Source organism: Coturnix japonica, chromosome 1 (genome assembly GCF_001577835.2).
Source record: "Coturnix japonica isolate 7356 chromosome 1, Coturnix japonica 2.1, whole genome shotgun sequence".
Lineage (NCBI taxonomy): Eukaryota > Metazoa > Chordata > Aves > Galliformes > Phasianidae > Coturnix > Coturnix japonica.
This window is the reverse complement of record NC_029516.1, coordinates 51,642,857-51,665,931: the sequence shown is the minus strand read 5'-3', so window position 1 is coordinate 51,665,931 and position 23,075 is coordinate 51,642,857. Positions and strand designations below refer to the sequence as shown.

General features: G+C 49.1%; 2 protein-coding genes across 4 annotated transcripts in view; one reads left to right on the top strand and one right to left on the bottom strand.

The window, feature by feature from the left end:
- The window catches only part of CACNA2D4 (calcium voltage-gated channel auxiliary subunit alpha2delta 4), a 97,174-nt gene that overhangs the window by 19,698 nt on the left and 54,401 nt on the right, over positions 1–23,075 (bottom strand). The window lies entirely within an intron of this gene.
- Positions 8,831–22,256, top strand: LRTM2 (leucine rich repeats and transmembrane domains 2). Its single transcript, XM_015865334.2, is given in 6 exon segments — positions 8,831–9,167; positions 9,249–9,379; positions 10,728–10,754; positions 10,757–10,885; positions 15,299–15,889; positions 18,001–22,256. Coding segments are annotated over 6 exon segments (1,377 nt in total). The 5' UTR covers positions 8,831–9,123; the 3' UTR covers positions 18,456–22,256.

Genomic DNA, 23,075 nt, shown 5'->3' with positions numbered 1-23,075 from the left:
AAGGCAGCTCTGCCTGAGAGAAAAGGGGGGAGAATTGAGTCTAAAATGAGCTGAAGCCCCCAACAGATTTTGCTTGCAGTGGGAAGAATGTATGTGAGTGTTATGGATGTATGTATGTGTGCATATGGATGCGTGAACCGACACGTGCACACACACATGGTGCACAGGGCATCCTGCCCCCTCCTCCCAGCACATTGCTGCCCAGCACATTGCTGCCACCACCTCTCACCCTAAGCAAGAGAGACGTGTGAGCTCAGGCCTCTGCTGTGTTGGAGGATGGCAGGAGGAAGGAAGAGCTGTTGTGGTAGGAGTGGGGCACCACACAGGGAAGGGAACCCTGGAAGATAGTCCTGGGAGGCTCAGAGGGAACTGTCAGAGAGCAGGGGATGTTGTGGCAGGGAGGAGGCGGGGTGCCGTTCTGGGATCACAGACCATTTTTCTTCTGAGCTCTGTCACTTGGGCCCGTTTCAGGGGGAGGATCTCTCTCTCACTGCTGTGGGCAAACAACATTTGCGAGGGAATTATTCCACATGAGCAAAAGGCTTGAGGGAGTTGTCTCCCCATCAGACATCAGCACAGGCTCTGTTGGCGTATCTTGTCCACTCGGAGGAATTATGGTAAATCCTCAGCAGAGGGGCAGTTTGCAAGGAGAAGGGGGGAAGTCCTCTTACATAATTTTTATACTGGATTATGGCTTTACCCTTGCCTCCAGCAAAGTGAATGCCACACGCTAGCAAGGTGCACTCGGTCCGGGTATCTCCAGCTTCCTGCCTCACTTCTGGCTCCTCCAGCCCCAATGCAAAAGATTTACTGAGCTCTCCAGAAGGCAGAAGTATGATTTCAGCACAGCAGGGAGGGCAGCAGAAGGCCAAGAGGAGGCCTGGAGCTGAGAGTGGGGCAGCACAGGGACAGGCTTAAGACTGTGGCAGGGTATTTCTGGGCAGGTCTGCAGTGACCCGCCTGTTGCTGATTGAGTTTCCCTCACTTGCCATGTTTGGTTACAAGCAGCTGCTCACAGTGCTTGACATCTGTCCCAGCCTTGGGTGGCTCAAGCAGTAATTCAGATGACCATACTGGGATGCTCCTGGCAGCTGGGTAATGATCCAAAGTGCCACACTACCACACGTGCTCTGGCTGTCAGAAAGGAAGGAACTGAGGTCAGCATCCCAGGCTGCTCCTGTCCTTGCTGCAAGAAACACCTCCCAACACACACCTGATTCCTGCTGTGGCTGTACTGAAGTGCTGGTATGCTCTGTATGTCTTAGGGGATGCTAAAAACAACATGCATTTCTACATACCAGTTCAAATGCGTGTCAGATAGACCAAAGGGAAGGTTGCTTCACCTGTGAGCTGTGGGTTTATGTGAAATATAGTTTTATTCACATTGCTAAAACAAGTGCTTGAAAGCCAGGAGATGTCAGTGTTCAGAGCAGCATGTTGTCTATGCTGGGCTGCAGCCCCTGGTACCATCACAAGGCTGCCTCGCTCAAGAGCTGGACCCGTGGTGCTCGAGGAGGGAAGCAGGAGACTGTTATTTTTCCTTGGTCCAGCTAAGCATGTGCCTCTTTTTGTTTGTTTGCTGCTGCCCGACATCCCAGCCTTTTGGGCGATACATCATCATGCATCGTCATGTGGTGTTCTGAAGACTTTCTCTGCTCTGTAGCTGCCTCACTGACGATAGAGAATTCAAGCTGTTGATGAGGCATGAGAGTGGTTATTTGCTTGCTGTCGAAAGAGAGAGGGACGTTTCCCCTTAGCTAGGCAGGGAAGGAGCAGCAGGTGCAGGACTAGATCCTAGGGCGCCTTGGCTCCCAGTGCCATTAATTCCTTCAGACTGTACCAGTTTGCCGGCTACGCTGCCAGCAGTTTGGAAAACAGCTGTGAGTACTCAGCAGTTCTGCAAAATGGCCCCTAGGGTCTCATGTGGGGTACCCACAAAAATAGGAGTCTACAGACTGTGGCCAGTTGCCAGAACTGCAGTTTAATATCTCGAGCTGTCCGTATAAAAATAGCCTTGTTTATTACAACATCTTCATTGTCAGCCTGAGTATCGTGTGTTGTTTGCACTGAGTTTGGCACGGAGCCCTGTGTAAAAAATAGAAGGAGTACCTGCTGGGATGGGCAAAGGCTGCGTTGTGATGCATATTTGGATGAATGGCTGAATTAAGGCTGTGCAAATAATTAACTCATTTAGGTCCTGCCTTTGCAAAGCATGTGGCATATTCTTTCATATGGCCTTTTTTTTTTGTTGATTTGTTTTGTTTTATGAAAGTAAGTTTCTTGACTTTTTTAATGAATAGGAAAGCGAGACATGTATGATGGTATTTCTACACTGAATCATAGAATCATTCAGGCTATAAAAACCCTCTAATCTCATCTAGTCCAATACTGCCAGCCTACTGACCGCGTCCCTCAGTGCCACATCCACACAGCTCTTCAACACCTCCATGGATGGTGACTCCATCACCTCCCTGCGCAGCCTGTGCCACTGCAGCACCACTCCTTCTGAGAAGAAATGTTTCCTAATATGCAGCCTAAGGCCCCCCTGGCATAACTTCAGACCATTCCCTCTCATCCTATCGCTGTTACCTGCAAGAAGATGCCAACACCCACCTCACCACAACCTCCTTTGGGGATATGTAGAGAGCAGAGCCTCACAGCTGTCACAGGACAACCTGAGACCTAAATTCACACTGGGGCCATCCAAGCCTGAACTGCAGGCAAAAGCTGCAGCCTGAGGTCAGGCTCTGCTGCCATGCCCCTTGTTGCTGCGAGGAAATGGGAAGCTCCCTTTGGCCACTCTGCAAAGCTGAGGTTTTGCTGTGATGTGCCCATGTGAAGACAGAGGGTCTGAGGTGGGCCCTGCTCTGCATCCAATGATTTGGATGGGATGTGAATGTTGCTATGCCCATATCTGTTCTGTAGCTGCAGATCCTCCAGAAAACCTCAGATCTGAGGCGTCCTCCAGCCCCAGCAGGCCCACATGCACACGAGGAGGTGGAACCCTGGGCTCTGATAGCTGTCACCATGTCGTCTTGAGCTGTGGGCAGTGCTCCCACCTCATAAAGAACATAAGAGTGTCTCAGTGATCCTCAAGTATCTTCAGACCCTATGCAGTTTTTGATGGCTTTGCAGTGACATCCCTCCTGGATGCTTTGGGAGGGTGATGGGGGATGATGGGGAAGAAGAGTTCCAGGCCACTCTAACAGGCAACACCGCAGTACTGGGGCCACAGTGGCAATCAATTGAAACAGATCCATGCAACTCACTAAGGCAGAAAAAGAAATCAGCAAAAGGTCTCCTTCAGAGTTCAGTATAAACGCATCATGTGTGAACAATGAGAACCAGCCGTTTCTTGGGAGGTTTGCCAGGAGCTGTGTGTGTGCTGGGTCACCGATCCCCTTACAGTAAGAGCAGAGAGGATTTTTACTGCTGGCATCCTGTGCTCTGCCCCACCACTGATCATCATGCCTGAATGATCCCTGCCCCTAGGAATATGCCAGGGGAACAGGCTTGTGAACTGAGACAGCAGTGGACTCCTTCCCTCACCCCACTCACTGACTTTGCTGCCCCATCTCCCTCCTCCTGCTCCAAGTGCCGAGCAGGAAGATACTGTCCTTGCAGCTGATGGACTGACTGTGAAGGGCTGTAGCCAGGGACATGCAGACAGGGTGCTACGGGAGGAAGAGTGGGAGTGACACTCAGCAGCTTGGGTGGCAGCAATCCTCCGTCACCCTGGCTTCTTCACCATGTGGCATCTCAGCTCCCAGAAGCAAAAGTAGTGAGCCAAGCGCTAGGAAGGTTAGTGAGCTCGGGGCCTGACCAATTTCAGCATGAAGACTATGAAAAAAAAAAAGGCAAAAGCAGCTTCTGGGCTACTGCAGATAGCAGTGGTTGCAGATAAGGAGGTGTGGGATGCTCTGTATGTATGGCATCACCCAGACTTGTCGAACCTCATCTGACTGTACTAACTGGGAAGCACGGGGAGAAAGGCTTACGACTGATGCACCTTGATCCAGATAAGATGTAACAGGTTTCCTGGAACTGATCTGGAGGCCCCTCCGACTTGGCTATCTGGCTGTGCTATTTGACAGATGTCCATCAGCCCAGAGACAGTGCTGTGAATGGCTGATACTGAAACTTGCATTTTCCTATCTGGCTGCTAAATTGATGCACCTCCATTTCGTACTCTGAGCATGTAAATACATCTTTCACCTCAGACAGGCTGGCACCTTCCCTGGTACAGACTCACTGCATCTTTTGTCCCTAGTGAGAGACCTAAGTAAAGGACATACTGAGATTTCTGAGCCCCCTGAGAACTCTTCTCAAACACGGGCCCATATTCTTTTTCTTGAACACAAGCAGAATAAAATCAAGAAAGGATTAATCTCAATTTCAGAGCACCATCCAAGTGAGAAACGTGGAAGGTATCTGTGTGTGGGGAGGGGAGGGAGATGAGCAGCACAGCACTGGGATTCTCCCACCAAGCCGCCTTCTCTCCTGGAGGCTCTCTGTGGGGTAAGCCACCCACCCACCACCCATCATCAGGCTTGGCAGTGCAGTGCTCTAAATGCCAGCAAGATGAAGGACACCTGCGAGGTACAGAAATGGAACCGGGAACCAAACTGGGCCTCCCTCCGATCTGCTGAGCTGGGAGAGGCTGCAGTCCTTCTGCCAAGGGCTGAGTGGGAGGATTAGGGGTCTGAGCTATTACTGACCACGGGATTAACCCGTGCAGGAAATTAAAGTTGTAGAGAACGCTCTTCACAGCTGAGAGAAAAACTGGGATCTGGATTAGAACTGGCAGAGCTGGTGACAAGCCACCACCCACAGCCAACTGCTCCCAGCTGGATCAGAAAATGTTATCTCAGTCTTCAGGCAGAACCCCCCCCCCCCTCCACATCTCACTTGGTTATCAATTTTTTCCAACAGTGTGAGAAGAACAAAAAACATTTCTTTAAAGCAAAAAAAAAAAAAAAAAGAAAGAAAAAAAGAGGAGGAAACTGTGTAGCCATCTCACGTGTCTCCCTGCTGAGCCCCTCTCCCACTCCTCACCCGCTTCCCTGCTCATTGCCTGCACTGTGCTGAAGGAAGCATGCACGTGGTGTGTCGCGCTCAGAGAAGATGCTGGCACACACATGGCTGGATTTCTTCCTGCCAGCTGCCCCCTCAGCTCTCCTCCTCCTGCTGCTCTGGGCCTCCTCCATATGCCACACTCTTGCTGTGCTGGGACTTTCCTGTCACTCTTGTGTTGGATATCCCGGTCTCCCCACCTGCTTCCACAGATTCCCAAGGAATCCCACTTCTTCACCACAACCTGGGTCTTTCCCCACTGGTGCTGCCCCCTGGCTCCCCTCGGGATGCTCTGTGCTTTCTCACAGGGCTCAATGAGGGTTGGTGCCCTGGGTCCAGCCTCTCCGGCCCTCCTCAGTCTCCTTGTTCACTGATCAGGAAGACTTGGGATGCAAATAATGTCTCCTGGTTAAGGTATGGGATAAGGAATCAAGACACCTGGCTCCTCTGCTGATTCTGGCACAGGTCTGTTGTATAACTGTGGGAAAGCCCCATCAAAACTCCTTTATATGGTGTAACTTTGATAAGCCCCACAGATTTCTATAGTTCAGAAGAGCATTCACAAGCCCATGCAATTCTGAGCAATCACTACACTTGGCAGCTTTGAAAATCCCAGGCTGGGAATTGATGTGGGCTCATGACAAAGTACCAAGATCTGGGCAGCTGAAACTCCAACAGCCAAACTCAACAGCCACTGTAACCTGTAAGATGGTTTTCCCCTCCATAAAATGGGAAGGAAGCTGACCTTCCTTGGCAGGTTTAACACCAATCACATCTGCATTTGAGAGGTGCCTCCACACTGTCATCTCAAAGATCAGAAGATCTCTGACCTCATCACATCCCGGTGAATAGGGTGAAGTTTATTCACACCAAGTCAGGAATGTGGCAGATTCTCTTACAATGCTGTGTGGGTTTTGCATGCTTTCTACTTGCTTTACAGTTTTCTGTATGAGGTGTTTTGCTTTGCTGTGATCGATTGCTGCAAGTCAGATGGCACCGTTTCTTGTGCAGCTGGGTTTCTAGTGTGAATTTAAAATGTGTTTTCCATCGATTGTGACAGTACAACACTAATGAATCCTGAACACTTGTGTTAATAAATCAGCAAGTGTTGGAAATGAAGCCCCCAGCTATTTAGCTTATAGGCGCACTGGGGCAGTGACACACTGTATGTTTCTGTAGTGGTGCTGAGCTTGGCTGCCAAGTCTGGGTGCTTTTGCAATCCAAATAAACAGTAAACAAGGAGCTGCTGCTTAGACAATGGGTTTCAGTGTGATCTCACTGCTGAACTGACCCAGGTCTGTTGAAGGATCAAGAATGGGCATCGAGCACAGTGCATCTGAAACTCACTTGTGGTACTGCAGAATAGTGCAGCTCCCCACTAGGACTCATCAGCCAGGTTGCTTAATGAACTTTCAGTTGCTGCAATCAGATGACATGGCTGACATGTCTCCCTTCCTTCTGTGTACAGACTCTCATCCTCCAAGTACCGATGGAGGAAGAGAAACAGGACAGAATGCTTTAGTCATTGGGCTCTGGGGTACCACTGTTCCCCTTCATTATGGAAAACGGTAATAAAACAGGAAACCTAAAAGCAACAGGAAAAGGGGAGGGGAGGGGAGGAGATAATCTTCTTTAAGTGTCTCCCATGCCCTCCCTTGCCCTGCTGCTTTTCTGATAAAGGCTAAAGCAATTCAGCACTGGGAAGGGACTTTGCCATCATTCATCAGGGAGAGCGTGGGGGAGGGATGAACGTCTGCTTGCACTCTGGTAATTTATCACCGGCATCTGTCGTAGCCGCTGTTACCTACCCTTTTATAATATAGGTCACCCACATGCCCTGCCAGTGCTAGTAAGCCAGTCTGTTAAAGGAGTCTGATCCCCGAGCCATGGGCCAAGCTTGGGTTAGTATGAAGGATGGGGAGGTAGAATCAGAGACAGAGGCTGTGGGCCTTCCTTGTGACTGTGGCTCATCCTAGTGACATGCTGGGACAACTACTTGTCTCTATAGCCTCCACATCTCTGCAGGAAGATGGGGTAATTCTGTCCACCTACCTACCAGCTCTGGCCACAGCTTTGTCTCTGGGGTTCATTAAGTACAAAATAACAGCAACAATACCTACTATCATGCTAAAAGTCATTTGTGAAGCTGAACTGGGAAGATACTAGAGCAGTATCTGGATCCAGTGAACAGAAACCCTCGACACCATCACAGCGTGCTCCTTAGGATCCTGCTTAGCAAAGCCAGGGCTTTGGAGTGATACTGCAAACATGACTGGTATCTGGGCAGGGAGAAGGAAGCACCAGACAGTGACAGTTCCTGCTGTACCTTTCATGCCCTGGCAAGCACTGGAGAGTCATTACAAATGTCCCCAGCATCCCCCCAGCAGTAAAGTTCCCTGGTTAAGCTAATTAGGGGAATCCTCATTAGAGTCCTCTGGGAAGTCTGACAGCAGGCCAAATGTCCAAGTGGCACTTCAGCTCAGTGTATTTTTGGCCTCTGGAGCCCATGGCAAGAAATGGATGATTTCATTCTGCTGCTTAGGGCTGAAACTAAAAAAAGTTGTGCTTTACTCTCCTACACCAAATGGCAAGAAGCAAAGGTCATCAGCCCTGCAGGCTCTGCTGTTCATTCCTCCAGAATCTGGAGAAGAGATTCAGCTCCAAGCGCGTGGAAGGAAGCTCTGGACGCTGTATCCCGTGGAGCAGAGGGGAATTGGCTGACAGGTTGTTCCAGGGTGAAGGACTCATCTAGTAATCCTGGGAGAAAGATTAACGTTGGGTTTGTAGAGCCTTTGGGTGTCTTCAGAGCGTTCGGAGCTGCAGCCATGTATACCATCACTAAGCTCCCAGTCAGACTTGTGTCAGTGCAGAATGGATGGCACTGTGCCTCTCCTCGTGGGTCTGGCATAATCCTCACTGCTGGATAAGTCCCTGGCTGTAAGGCTGAGAGCAGTCAGACAGCTCTGGTGATGCCCTGGGGAGTCCTGAGGTGCGGGCAGGTCCAAGGCTGTTTCAGGACTGTGAAGTTCCCAGTGCTGCGTTCACCATAAACGTTTGACTTCGAAGGAGAAATGCGGAAGCTCATTGGCCCTCTCAGTTCAGCATTCAGCAACCCCTACCTATTCTGAATCTCATGCTCTACCCCCTGAACAGATGCTATGCTGGGAGAAGTAGGCAGTTTCGTGCAAGACACGGATGACATGAATATGGGTCACAGAAGAGTCCCAAGTACACGTGCAAGCCCAAATCTATGGACATGTTTGTAAATGCAAGCTAGATTAGCAACTATGTCTGCATATGCATATGATGGTATTTGCTTTTACATCATAGAAACGTGTACGAAGGCACGAAGGCGCAGATGTTATCTGTAGGGTAGGGAGTACTGTGCTTATGTGACATGCCTTGAAAATAATCACGGGTTTATCGAGGTACCTCCATCTTTGTGCATGTGGCAGCACAGGAGACAGCATTAAAGCCTGAACAGGTGTTAATCACTATGCACTGCAATAAATTCTAAACATAGGGAGAGGGCTTATTTATATACTGCTGCTCCTCCCACCCTGCACTCGGTGCTCAAGCCCTGGCACTGTCTCATAGGAAGAGGCACCTGTGAGGTACCAGGGATGGGTGTGGGAGCTGGGCATCGCCATTCAGAGCAGAAGGGACCAGGGGTATAAGCCCTGACTCCGTCGCCTATCTCGGGTACGCAGTGCTGCTATCAGCCCCTCGGCATCGCCTGGGGTCAGCCTGGTGGTGGAATGGAGCAGCAGGCGGGGGGGAAACCCCAGCCCTGGGATGGAGAGGGGGCCTGGGCTGAGGGGGATCACGGTGTCATGAAGCACCCAAGCAAGCTGGTTTTGTTGTTTTTTTTTCCCCCAAAAGCTTAGCCCCCCTGCTTGGAGCTAAGCCAGCTGATACAGATGGGGTGTTACAAAACAGAGCCAAAAGGCAAGAGCGCAAGGAACAGAGCTATCTATAACCCAGACAAAGTTAGATGGAGTGAAGGTGGAGAAGAGGGAAAGACAGAGCGTGGCAGGCAGCCCCTGAAAGATGCTGAAAGCAAGGACGCAATCAGTCGGCAACAGGATTTGGAAGTGAGCGGCTCCCACTATCCGGCAGCCAGATAAGGCTCTGTGGCTGTCAGCTTAACTCTGCCGTTTATTCCTGTGCTGTAGGGAGTTAAATAGAGCACACGGAAAGCCTGCTGCCGGGAGTGAAAGTCACAGAGGGAGAGGGAAGGAAGCAGCAGCATCCGTGCAGTGCCCAGGGAGCCAGGTGGAAGTGGCTGTGGGCAAAGCCCCTCCAGGTAAGTGCTGGCGGCTTTTCATCCTCCTCACTGCTCCTGGAGATGGGAAGCTTTGGGGTGGCATTCAGGACACAGCCATCGGCACGGGGGAGGCTGGAAGCCTCCTTGTTGAGGCTTCTCCTCCAGCAGGGATTGCAGGAAGGCAACTCTGGGTCTGTGGGGTGCTGGGGGGCTGCGGTGGGCTGGAGTAGGTTGGTTTTGGTGTTTCAAGAGGTCTGCGTCTAGCTGGCATATTCGGTAAATGAGCGGAATAGCCTTGCAACATGCATGAGATCAGGCACTGAGCCTGCTTGTCTTTCTCACCAAGATGCTGATTTAAATGTTTCCCGGTGTTTTACACCCCTGTCCAGAATAAATCCGTCACAGGAGTGTGAGGGAGGGCATGTGCATGGGGGAGAGTGTCCCAGAGGGAGCACAGCACCCAGCTGAAAGATGGCTATGGAGGCTGTCAGAGCCTCTCAGGGGCATGGGGGGTGGTTTGCTCTGCACCCTGGTAGAAATGCACCCATTTGAGTGCTGCTGCAACTGCAGGGGGCATGTCAGAGAGTACCTGGAGTCGGGGGGGTCTGCACTATTCCCCTTGTTCCTGCCCACAGCTATCCAAGAGGGAAGCAGAAGGGAAGGGGGGACCTGTTGTCAGTCACTATCGTCAGGGGAGAGTTTATGGTCTTTGGGTTTCTAATTAGACTGAGCATTTTTCCTTCTTCTAATTAAGCCGTAATTCCGCTCTTTTCAACACTCCCACTCGGTCTCCCCTGCCTCAGGCCCTCCCTTCCCCTCGGAGGCTCCTCAGCTCCCACAGTCGCTGCGGTGAGATCCTCACACTGCCCAGCCCTGCTCTAGGCACCACATCCATTTTACCTTGAAACAGAAAGGACGCGCTGGTGAGGAAGACGGCGGCGGGGGATGGAGGGGGAGAAGCTGTTTGGCTGCCGCTCAGCGGCTCTGTGAGCCCAAGCGTGTGCTGGGGATGCACAGGTGGCTGCAGCCAGCACGGCAGCAAGTGGCGGGGAGCCGTCCTGGCAGAGTCACCTCAGCCATGCATCAGGATGACCTTGAATGTCGGGCTTACGGAGCTGCTGCATCAGGCTGCTCGAGCACAGGCTTGTCTCTTTGGCACCTATGAGAATCAGGCTTTAATTCTGTAGAGCGAGGGTAAAGGTGGATTCTTGTCACGCCCTCATCATGCCGCGTCTCCGGCAACATCCTCCATCTCTCCTCTGAAATGGGGCTGGTGCCCAAAAGGCAAAACTCTAACTAGGGAGGGGAAAGGAGAGCAGTGAGTCCAGCCCCATGTCCTGTGGCCAGGAACTGAATCCCACCCACTCTGCTCTGCTCTCCCCACCAGGAGCGGGTGGGCAGGCTTGGAGGTCACTCTGCACCCTGGGCTGAGCGCTGGGCTGACCGGTGGATGTGAAGGTGTGCTGGAGAGGACAAAGATGCTGCCTATGAGTGCCGGCCACCGGTGGAGGAGCAGGAACCTCATGAGGTGGCAGGAGGCTTGCCGTAAGTAATGCCTGCTCAGGTACTCAGTACAATGATCCTCTTTGTCAAGGGAGCGGGAAGAAAATAGGTCGCAGCAGGGTTAAGAATAGGGGAGAGGGACAGCTAAGAATGGAGGTGTTTGAACTAATTCCTGATTCCTTTAGAGGCCAGGCTAGCTGGGAGGGAGAACGAGACTCTAAAGCTGAAGATGGGCTTAAAGTGGGACAGTGTGTGATGATTGCTTCTGAATTCCAGTGGGCCTGACAGGTGAGAAACAGCAAGACAGATACCACCGCACACAGATCCACCCGAATGCTCCTCAGATCAGCATCCTGTATGCTGCAGCCTCCTCACTGTGGCTGGGCTTTGAATATAGGCTGCTGAGCACAGCTCCCAGCTCCCCATGGCAGAAGTCATGACAGAATTTAGAAGGGAATACAGGATGCAAATGCAGAATTCTCCTACTGGGCACTGCCAGATGCAGTGAAAATCAAAGAATAAATAAAGAAAATATCTTTCAAATTGAATTGTAAAAGTTCAGCATCTGCATCTTCCCAGTGGACAGAGGCATCTGCTGTAGCATCCCTGAGTGCAGAGCAGAACTGTCAGAATGATGTGGGGTTTCAAGGGCTGTTCCCACGTTGCAGAGAAGCTCCTGGGGACATTAGGGAGTGCCTATCACTGCTGCATGCCCAGGCCTTTGGTTTCCCTCCTGTCTGCTCTCCAATTGACTTTGGGGCAGCCACTGTATAAAGCTGAGGTAATTATTTCCTTCTCCAAAAAACAGGCATTTTTGTAATCCATCCTCACAGACCAGAATGCCGCATGAATTATTTACAATGAATACTACTGAATCTTGACTTAATCTGATATTCCTGGATCAGCTTTCTGCCACCTACACGAGTCACCAAACACCTCACAAAGTAACTTCATCTTCACCTAACACAAAAACACATGCTGCTCATCTACTGTAGGGCTGGAAGAGAGTTTCAGGTTCTGCCTATTGCTTCCCTCCTCTCTTCCCTGTAAAGCTGCAGTGTAGCCAGTGGGATGAATTTCTTGGTCTCTGCTCACATCCTAGTGGATGCATCTCCTTCAAGGACTGAAAATGAAATCAGACTTTCTTCTCTCTATGATTTTAGTACAATGTTTCCAAGGAAATGATGATACCATTTACATGTACCAGGCTGAGTGGTACACGTGATACAACAGAAGGAAGGGATGCTATCTGAAGAGACATGGTCAGGCTTGAAAAGTGGGCTGAAAAAGAGGGTTCTGGTGGATAGAAAGCTGGACATGAGCCAGCAGTGTGCACTCATAGCCTGGAAGACTAGAGTATCCTGGGCTGCATCAACAGAGGGGTTGCCAGCAAGGAATGGGAGGGATTGTGGCCCCTCAGCTCTGCCCTCATGAGGTCTCATCTGCAGTACTGCATCCAGGCCTGCAGCCTCCAGCACAAAAAAAAGTGGAGCTTGATGGGTCCAGAGGAGGGCCATGAAGATGCTTAGAGAGCTGGAAAACCTCTCCTATGAAAACAGAAGTTGAGGGAATTGGTCTTTTTAGCAGGTTGGAGAAGGCTCCAGGGAGACCTCACTGAAGCCTTCCAGTACTTGAAGGAAGGGAGACCAACTTTTTATACTGTCTAATAGAGATAGAACAAGTGGGAAGGGTTTAAAACTAAAAGAGGGAAAAATTAGATTAGATATTAGGAAGAAATTGTTTATTCAGAGGGCAGTGAGGCCCTGGCACAGCTGCCAAGAGAAGCTGTGGGTACCCCATCCCTGGAGGCACTCAGAACCAAGTTAGATAGGGCTCTGGGCAGGCTGAGCTGCTGGGTGGCAGCCCTGCCAATGGCAGGAATGTTGGGACAAAGCAGAATATGGATAATAACAAACATTTTTGGCACATCCCATATGGCTGCAGAAGCTCAGCATAAGTGCATTTCCTGAACAACCACAGTCAGCTGCCTGAGACTACCCACCACTGGCAGCACCCCACAGGCAAGCAGTTGGGGGCCAGAGGTGGGTAGGTGTTTGGGGAGATAAGCCCCAAACAGAAGGCTACCTGTATAGCATTACACAGTCTGCTCTTGCCCTTCTCAGTATACAAAGAAGCTGTGTTATCATCACAGCTGTCAATCTATTATTAATAGTGTACTTTTGTTAAGCATCCAGGAAAAGACAGGGTCACTCAAGTGACTCATGGCTCTTTCCCTTCCTCACTCTAGTTCTCATTCTTTTAATTCTCTCCCTACAACAAGAGAGAGATGTATTCTGAATGGAATTAAATATCACCCAGCCAGGCAGTACCTGCACTGTGCCAGTTCACAGGCTATGATCTGCTTTCATGTCAATATCTGCTGTTGACCCCAACCAGTGCATGACAGGAAAGCACAGGGGAGCTCAGGGTAGAGATCTCGCCTATATCTCACTGTAATGTTCTATAATTATCATTAAAAGAGCAGACTGGCATGGCTTGGGATGATGTATACCCGAGATCTCAATTGTAGAGCAAAAAGAAAAATTTGTGAAGGGATTGTGAAAATATAGATTAAAACCAAAAATAATAATAAGAAAAAAGAGGAGAGGGATTCTGTCTGAACACTTATCCCTTGGTCCTTAATAGTTATATAGCTTAGCATCCAAACCGTGCATTCCTCCTCAGGCTGTCAGTCCAAAAATATGCCAGTTCTCACAAGGATCACCAGGAACACAAAAAGAACTGACACAGGATGACAGGACTCAAGTATGAAGGCAGCATCACTGATTGAAGGCAAGCTGATATAAAAAATGGGCAATGGGGGCTGACTAAGCTCCAGAAATAGTGGCATGAGGGGAGAGAGGAGAAGCACACCTGTCTGCAGACCTGTCCCAGCCAGAGCTTCTTCTCAACCTGGGTGTCCACCAGCTACCTCTCCTGTGACAGCCTTTTCCCTTGGGACACAAAATACAATGCTTGCTGGTTGTTTGATGAAAAAGAGGGAATGCAGGCAGGGCATAGTTTTCAACCCAGGAAAGAATAGCAAAACAACAAATGCATCCATCTTTGCTACCTTTCATTGCTAAGACCACCAGGCCCAAGCGACTTCTCTGAAGCGAAGTGATAGGGCATGACGTAGGGACAAACTTATTTCAGTTTTAGTCAAATGCTCAAACTCATCACCTTAAAAAAAGCGAGGGAGCTGAATTTGCTTCCCACACTGAAGCAATTAATCTCAACTCTACAAAAGGAATTGGGATGAAGGATGCAAATGTTTTACACAGTCTGCTTAAACATAACTCCCACTCCTCTAACGACAGGAGGCACAAAGCTTGCTTTCCTGTTGCTGATGCTTCCCTGTCACAGAAATGAGAGTTTTAAAAGCCGCTGGCTCCCAGGAAGGGGTGACAGCTACAGCCCTGACACTTCTCACAGGATCTGAATCCATTCCTGGAACAGTGATCCAGAACAGCTCTAAAAATGCTGTCTTGTGGAATATCCAACCTTACCCTTGCGTAGAAAGAGAGTGTGTGCTAATCCTTTTTTTTTTTTTTTTTTTTCTAACACCCTTTCTTCAATTACAAGACTGGAATTTGTTCTTCATCTCTCCTTTGCTATGGGTAATTTTGGTTAGAGAAGATGCTTGTGGAGCTGTTGGGTGAGACTCAGAAACTATTTTGAGAGCAACAGCATATACAAAGTGCCTGGTGGCTTAGTGTCTCATTGTTATTTTCTAATAGCTTTTTCTTTGGTCATCCCTTTATAAGTTAATCTAATTCATAAGAAAGTCTTTTTCCACAAGGCCTGCACAATATGCTGTAGATACAGAGAGCAAATGATAACCTGAGTTAGAGACTAACTTGAACTTGAGTCTGATGTCACAAAGACCATGACCCAAACCGCAGGAGTAAAAATGAGATGTAGGTTGTTTTGTTTTGATTCTCCTTAAAAGCTTTTAATTAACACGCTTACTTCTTTAAAACATAGAGCTTCTTAAATATATTCCACTGACTTCCTTCTCTCAGCTCTGACATTTCAAAATAGCTGTCCTTTATCAGAGGTAACCTCTCCTACAGCTCTCTGTTCCATTCTCTTCTGACTTCTCTGGCAGCAAACTCATCTGGGATCACTGGGGATTGGACTCGTTGATCTCCAGAGGTCCCTTCCAACCCTACAATTCTGTGACACAATGTCCTGTGAAACTGGAAGGATATTTATTTGCTTGCTAATTAAAAAAAGGCCCACGAGAAACTCTTGCTAGCAGGGAACAGGCCAGCAGTAGGAGGATCTGTCTGTGAGGAAGCTCCTTTTGTTTGGGGCATTGTGGTGCGAGTACCCCTGTGAGGGCCATACTGTGGCTGTAGCTGTGTGCAGAGTGATTCTGTCTGAGGAAGGGAAAGCACTGTTCTAACACATGCATTTTCTCTTCCCTCTCCCCTGCTCTCCACCTCCCAGTGCTCGGCTGCTGGTTGTCGCTGTGTGCTGCAGAGTCCTACTTTGCTTGCCCTTCCTCCTGCAAGTGTAACAGCGGTATCCTGGAAGTGGACTGTAGTGGCTTGGGCCTCTCTTCCATCCCCTCAGACATCCCCACAAACACCAGGACCTTCCTCTTTCTCAACAACAAACTCAGCATCCTGCCGGGACCAGTGTTTTCCAATCTCTCTGCCCTGCAGAGGCTGGATCTATCCAACAACTTCTTGGATCAGCTCCCACAGAACATCTTCAGCGACCTGGGGAACCTCACAGAGCTCCAGCTGAGGAACAACAGCATCCGGGCCTTGGACAAGGACCTTCTCCAGCACACGGCCCTGCTGCGCCAACTGGATCTCTCCATCAACGGCCTGGCCCAGATACCCTCGGGCATCTTTGACGACCTGCCTGCTCTCCGTTCCCTCTCGCTCAGGTCGAACCGCTTGCAGAGCCTGGACAGGGTGACCTTTGAGCCACTAACCAGCCTGCAGCAGCTCCAGGTTGGGGACAACCCCTGGGAATGCGACTGCAACCTACGGGATTTCAAGCACTGGATGGAGTGGTTCTCCTACCGAGGTAGGTGCTCGCGCAGAGGGAGCGGAGCAGGCAGGTGTTAGTTTGCCATGGGAAGGGGGGAAAAGCAAGCAGACACAACTGGCGGATCAGAATGACCTAAATTCTGGATCTTAGCCAAGGAGCAAGAGTACAGTGCTATAATGCTGACTGACAGCATAACACTGCTGCACCTTCATAAAGTAATGCTGCCAGGCTCGAGAATCCTCTGCAGCCTCAGGCTCCCCAGTTTCTCATTTTGTTTTGAATCCCAAAGATGACTCTTTTTTTTTTTTTTTTTTTTTTCTTCAAGAGGAAAGTACTTTCCTCAAATAACTTCAAAACTTGAGGTTTATAAGTTCCCCTAACCCTTCATGCCTAAAAAGAATAAATGTTTTTCAAACCTGGAAACAACTGTCCAGGTCTTTTCCTTAGGCTGGATTTGGCTGTGAAGTACTGGATCTGCTTTCAGCAAGAGAACCATAGGAACAGTACAGCTTTGGAAAATATTACAGCTAATACTGGCAAATCCAAAAGCACAAATTAATAAGTCAGTCCCTAAATCAATATTTCAAAATGAGCATTCTTTGACAAGTTTGTATTTACAGCTTATCCTTGGAGGCTAGAAAGGTCTAGAAAGGAATTCTGATGGATAATTTCAGGACCTGCGACTCACAGCAAAATGGCACGTCCTATAGGAATGACGACTGAAGGCATGACCTTCTGTCACCGCAGCCAATGAGCAGGAAAGGGTCTCAAATCATGTGGATAGCAGCAGTCAGCTGTCACATCCCTGCTGATCACAGCCATGCTGCAAAGAGATTACCTACGCCTATGGCTAGACTGCAGCCTGAAATATGCGTTTGTGTGAGCAGAATCAAACAAGCATATGAGTGTCACTTTTTTTCTGTTGTTTTGTTTGACTCTCATATCACACAGCCCATAAAAAGCATACAGAGGTTTCTGATTGTTTGTTTATTTGTTGTTGGTTTTGTTTCCATCCCTCCACCCCCCAAAAAGAAATTGACCAAACTCACTCAAGCATTTGTTTCAACATCTGTCACTATTTCTGTAAGGGGGGGATGGATTAGTTGTTAGAAGATGGTACTGTGTATCTGTTGTTATTTTGAGAAGATAGAGCCTGGCCCTATCTTTTTCTTTCATTTCCCCCTTTCTGAAATGATTCTGCTGACACTTATATAACTCAGTAAAAAGCATGAGACTGACTTAATAGATGGTTTCAGAGGGCTTTCACATCTTGGTCTTAAAGATGCCTACACAGATATCAGGCATCATGAGCTCTACTGTCAAATTTCATCTAGGTAGAAGTATCCTAGCCAGCTGCCGTGGTTCAAGCCATTCCCTTGATGGAGGCCTAAGGCATGCAAAACATCTCTAAATCAAGCAGAACAATCATTTTAAAGGATATCATGTGCACACCTGCCTGGTGCATGGAGGTGCGGCCATTCCTCCTGCTCTCCACCCTTCAGGAGGGCTGCAGATCTGGTAGCATTAGGAAGCCTGCAGTACATCCTGACTTCAGTATTACCTCTGAACTCTAGATACTTACTGCGCAAGGCTGTGACTGCATTCTGGGGCAGGGTGAAAGTCTCTGAATATTCTGTCTACTCAGTAGTGCATTCACACAAGAGGGACTGGATTATTTTTAAGAGGTACTGGCCTTAAGTTGGTCCAGGCGAGGTTCAGGTTGCACAGTAGGAAAAATTTCTTCTTGAAAAGAGTGGTGAGGGATTGGAACAGGCTGCCCAGGGAGGTGGTGCAGTCACTGCCCCTGGAGCTATTCAAGAGCTGTGTGGATGTGGCACATAGGGATGTGGTCAGTGGGCAAGGTTGGGATGGGCTGATGGTTGGACTAAGTGATCTTAGTGGTCTTTTCCAACCTTAGTGATTCTGTGATTCTTTATGGCCTCAGAGCTATACTGAAGCAGTCCTCCTCTAGAAAACCATCTTGTTGCTGCACTTGACTTCTGCAGGATAAATCCTTGCCAGGTGTGAATGGAGACATAGGGACTTTATCTCACCTAAGGATCTAGTTCCGTTGTCCTTAAATGCTATACCATAGCTCTGCATCAGGATGAAGATGTGGTTCACTCCTATTATCTCTGTTGGGACAGGTGGGAAAATCGACCAGCTGGCATGCACCCTGCCCAAGGAGCTGAAAGGGAAGGATATGCGAATGGTGCCCATGGAGATGTTTAACTACTGCTCACAGCTGGATGATGAGAACAGCTCCACTGTGCTGGACAATACTGGCCCACCCTGCACAAAAGGAAGCCCAACTCCTTCCAAAACTAAATCGGGCCCAGAACCAGAAGTGGAGCCCAGTGTGGGATGCCCTCAGAAACAGCGATACCGGCCTGTGAGCGTGCGCCGGGCTATTGGCACTGTGATCATCGCAGGGGTGGTTTGCGGCATTGTTTGCATCATGATGGTGGTGGCGGCTGCTTATGGCTGCATCTATGCCTCCCTCATGGCCAAATATCACCGGGAGCTGAAGAAGAGACAACCGCTCATGGGTGACACAGAGGGGGAACATGAAGAGCAAAAACAAATCTCTTCTGTGGCATGAGACTCTTCTAGGAAGGAAGGGACAGCAATGAACAAAGGTACCTGAGAGCAGTCAAGCAAGCATGGGGTCCTCCCAAAATACATCTTCCCAGACAGAAAGACAGACTGTGCTATTGCTCCACTCACCCAAGCAGTGCAACATGCTTCTGGGGAGTCAGGGCATCTGACTCTAATTTCTGTTCCTCTACCCCAGGCCCATTTGTGCCCTTTCACCCTTGGGCCCAGACAAATAAAGTAGAGTCAGACCTCGAGTGCTTGCTGTGCCTCATGCCCGCACACAGAGCTTCCCTCGCATGCCTGCTGTGGAGGCAGCTGGCACCTTCTGGGAACCTGTGTCATCCTCTCAGCCTCAGTCCTGAGTTGTCTTGTATCCCATCAAGAGCTGTCTGGAAACAGAGAGAGCAGCTCTATGAAAGCCTGCATGAGGAGCAGGACCAGAAGTGCCCACACCCCACTGGAAGGGTCACTGCTGCTGTGTGACTGTAACTTGCTGCCCACGGTGCGCTCAAGAGCGCATCAGAAGGGATGGAGGGTCCCCTGGGGTGACAACAGTCAGAGAGAGGTTTCTCTTCTCACTTTTAAAGGTGGAAAGATACCTACATCACTCTAACATGCTGCCAGAGAGCACAAAGCCCCTTTTCTTCCTCCCAGCCAGCACCAAATCTGCCAGTTGCCTCATCATCCATTATAGGTGCACAGAAAGAGAGCCATCCCCCTGTACATGCTTCCTGACTCACTCTGATCTGAACGCACATGGTCTGTTCAGCTCCATACAAGCAGATACTATGTCTGCATACGCAGAGCCACATTTGCACACACCGATCTGCCCTGTGCATGCAGCCATGAATCCATCTAGCCACTGCAGCTTACTCTTATTGTAGCAGTGTGTAGTACCTTCTGCTTTGGACAAAATACATGAACTCTGCCACTGAGGAGCTAACACAAACTTCTCAGACACAGTAGGGAGCTGGTGGAAATGGGGAGGAGAGGACAGGGAGAGGCAGAGTTATTAAGGTTACAGCATGAGTGGGTGGAAACAAATGCAGAGCATGAAAAATAAGGAGGTTCTGTTATTCATTTTATGTATTTTCTGATAGGTGGAGAAAGAAAAGATCTGAAACCTCCATTCGGAAATGTCTGGTAGACAGAGCAAATGTGGGCCATCAGGAAGGCACTGAGGAGAACGTGGCTTGCCAGTCCAGGCAGTGTGATTGCTGCTATGGGGTCGTGTGGGCTGAAGGGGAGAAAAAGAAACAACCCGTGAGCTGACATTGCTGGCAGAGGGGAGAACATAGTGTGCGAAGCAGGGCAATGTGGCTGGGCAACTGGAGAGAGGAACACAACTTTGGAGGGTCTTAAGGTAAAGGCTGAAATCTAGACCATAGTGTAGCATGGATGGGAGAGCCTGAAAAGGAGTTGGCATGGTGTACATTACGGCCCACATACGCTCACCTCACCATCACCATTGTGCTCACTGCCAGCCACAGCTGCATGAGCGTGCCCATGTACAACTGCACACTGCTGCTCTCATGCAGAGTGTCTTCCCTCAACCAGATTTTAAAGCCCTCAGACTGCAGTGCCTCTTATTAGTCTCAGCTCTTTTCAACCTGACAGGAAAAGAAAAAAAAAAAAGTGAGAGAGGAAAAAATGAAGGAAACTCAACATAAGGACTCATTTTGTATTGCTGGAAGTGGATAAAATGTTGTCTCCAGGGGAGAGCGCACATTGCCATGGTAACCTGCTCTAACCCATCACAGTGGGTATTCCTGGGCTAGGAAGATGACACTGGAGGTCGTGCATCCACAGTGCCTGTGGATGGTGTGATCCTTGCTATGAGGAAACAAGCTGGCAGTGAGCCCAGCTTGGCAGGGTGCTTTGCGAGTCACCCGTGTTCAGAGGCCAGCAGGCATTACAGGTGGCACTGCCAGGGCACCTCACCTCTCCCTCCTGCTCTAGCTGGATCCCGAAGCCTTTGGACACCTCACAGCCCTCCCTGCTCGCTGCTGCTGGATCCCTGTGGGAGTGATGCACACCAGTTCCCCATCCCTTCCTGATCCCAGACAAGTTATTGTACTGACCCATGGGCACACAATGACAAGTCTTCAGTAGAAGCCTGGAGTTGCAAAATTCCTCCTGATCTACCCAGGGCCACCAGAGGCAAAGAGACAGGATGCTCTGGACTGTGTTAAGCATGACACAGGGCTGCATGGGACAGATGATCATTTTCTCCAGGAAGCAGAAGACCAGGCTACCCTGGAAGAAGGACTGGGAGAAAACTGTCCACCCACCAGCGTGGGCACACATTGCACTCCCACTTCTCAGCATGCTGCTGGTGAGGAAGATGAGGAGGAGGAAGGGGGCTGGTAAAATGTGAGGAGGAAGGACTTTTCTACCATGCACACTGTACAGCCACGCAAACCATCCCATCTGCTGCAGCCATAGCCTGCTCTGAAGGGCAGAACTGGTGCACTGCAGACTACTTATGTGTGTTACTGCTGCTCCACATTCCCAGCAAGCCAGGACTAGACTCTGCCTGCTGGATCCAAATCCCCCCCTACCTCCCTCTCAGGGGAACTTCTCCCTTTACCATACTGGACTCCGCAATCATACTTGAAATGGGACTTGAGTCAGAGCGGTATATTTATAGATCTATATTTTACTTGCATCAAATAATGGTGAAACATTGCACAAAACCAATGGGATCTATATGTGTGTGTGTGTGTGTGTGTGTGAGTGAGCAAGAGAGAGAGTGAAATTGTTTTTAGAGGGATAGACTAGAGGCAAAATGAGTAGGAGGGAGGCAGGGGCTGAGGAGGAGGGAAATCCTTTCTCTGCAACTTCTCTGTGACCTCCTCCTGTCCCGACAGATTTTAATTTGTTGCTAATAACATTTTCTATATTTCATGTTGTGGGGCTGACAGTGACCTCGCCCATCCTTTCCTCTTTGTTTTCATTTATAAGGCAGAAACTCTGGATTCATCTCAACCCTACACAAGGGACTGCTAAGTTTAGAAATCCATTGAGGAAAGGAGAAAGACAGGAAAGGGGAGAACGGAATGTTGCTGAGATGCATGAAGGCTGGATGCTGTGGGGAGTTCCACTGGAAAGCAAATACTGTACTTGGAAGGACAATGACCTGTCCTCTTTCATGCAGAGTAATGGGGTTCACTGGGAAATTACCTCCTTGTACCACTGGCAAACAGGCTCGTACTCTTTCCAAGCACATCTGGAAAGATGTCGTGCTGTCATCAAGCATCTTTAGGGAACACAATGTCTGATAGGATCAGAAATTATGCTCTCCTGCAGCATGCCACGCACAGAATGAGCCCCAGGCAATGTGTTCTTCTGGTGTGTGGGGTGGGGGCACTTGGTTCCCCTGCAGGCATGGGGGAACACCAGTAAATGCACCTTTTGCTGCAGGCAGGAGGACCAATGCCAAGAGCAGGCACCTGCCTTCAGGGAATGGTCTTCTGGGGCAGGCAGGTGCAACCATCAGGCCAGGGCCATGCTTTCCTTATGGGCTAACCCTAACCCTAACCCCAACCCTAACGCCCTCCTCCCCCCGCTCCCTGCTGCCCCCTGGCCTCACACACCCACCTGTGGTACAGGCAGGCACATTTCTTGCAGGGAACAGATGGCACTTGTAATTTCTTTTTCTTTTTGTTACTGTTTGAGGGAGAGCAACAAGATTTTCTAAAACGACTGAATGGAGGTTTCTTTGGCATGAGACATAAAATTTTTAAAGGTATATTATATTTCTGGCTTGTTGTTACAGAAGAATAATAAAGAATGTATTTTCCTATGTTTGTTCTTCTTTAAATGAGATCTCTGATAGTAATTTTCCCCCCTCCTCTATTCACCGATGAAGCAAACACTGCAGGGATACAACCAGCTAAACAAAAAAGCCTCTTAATTTCCCTATACATGCTGAATTTCCCTCTACATGCTGTTTGAACTTGGAATGATCATGCACATGCATGTACATATGCAAATGTTATGAGCATAAGCCCTCAGCAAGCATCTGCCTGCAGTCAGGGTGAGGCTGGAGGACTGAATACACAGGCAGTCAAGGTGAGACCCTGGATCTGGAAACAAACAGAGGCAGCTCCAGGGACACAGCCAGGCAAGGGCGATTGTGTAACAAGGATAAGATACTGTGGCAATCAGCTCATTACATAAAAGTAGAAAGGGCCAAATTAATCCCTAGTGTAAGAATGCAGAAGCCAATGGAGTTATATTCAGGTCAAATTTGATTCCAAAAGCTTTTTTTTTTTTTTTTTAAATTAGAGCATAACATTGAATGAAACTTACTGTAACAAATAGTGAGCTATGGGTTGCTGCATCTCCAGATTTCTGCCTCTCCTGATCAAGGTTATTTTAAAATGAATGGAAATCTCTATCTAATCCTCCTGCACCCCCAAGTACACAAGCTGTCACCCTCGGAGCTAGATGAGTCTCTCCACCAGCTGTTCACTAGTGAGGTTTATCACACACAGCTAAGATGTTTAAATTCCCTACTTCTCCACTTCCATACGTATACACAGTTCATCACACACTCTCCCTGTGAGAAAAAGCTAATTGTGTGGCATGTGGAATCACAAAAAGTGTTAAACCCTGCACA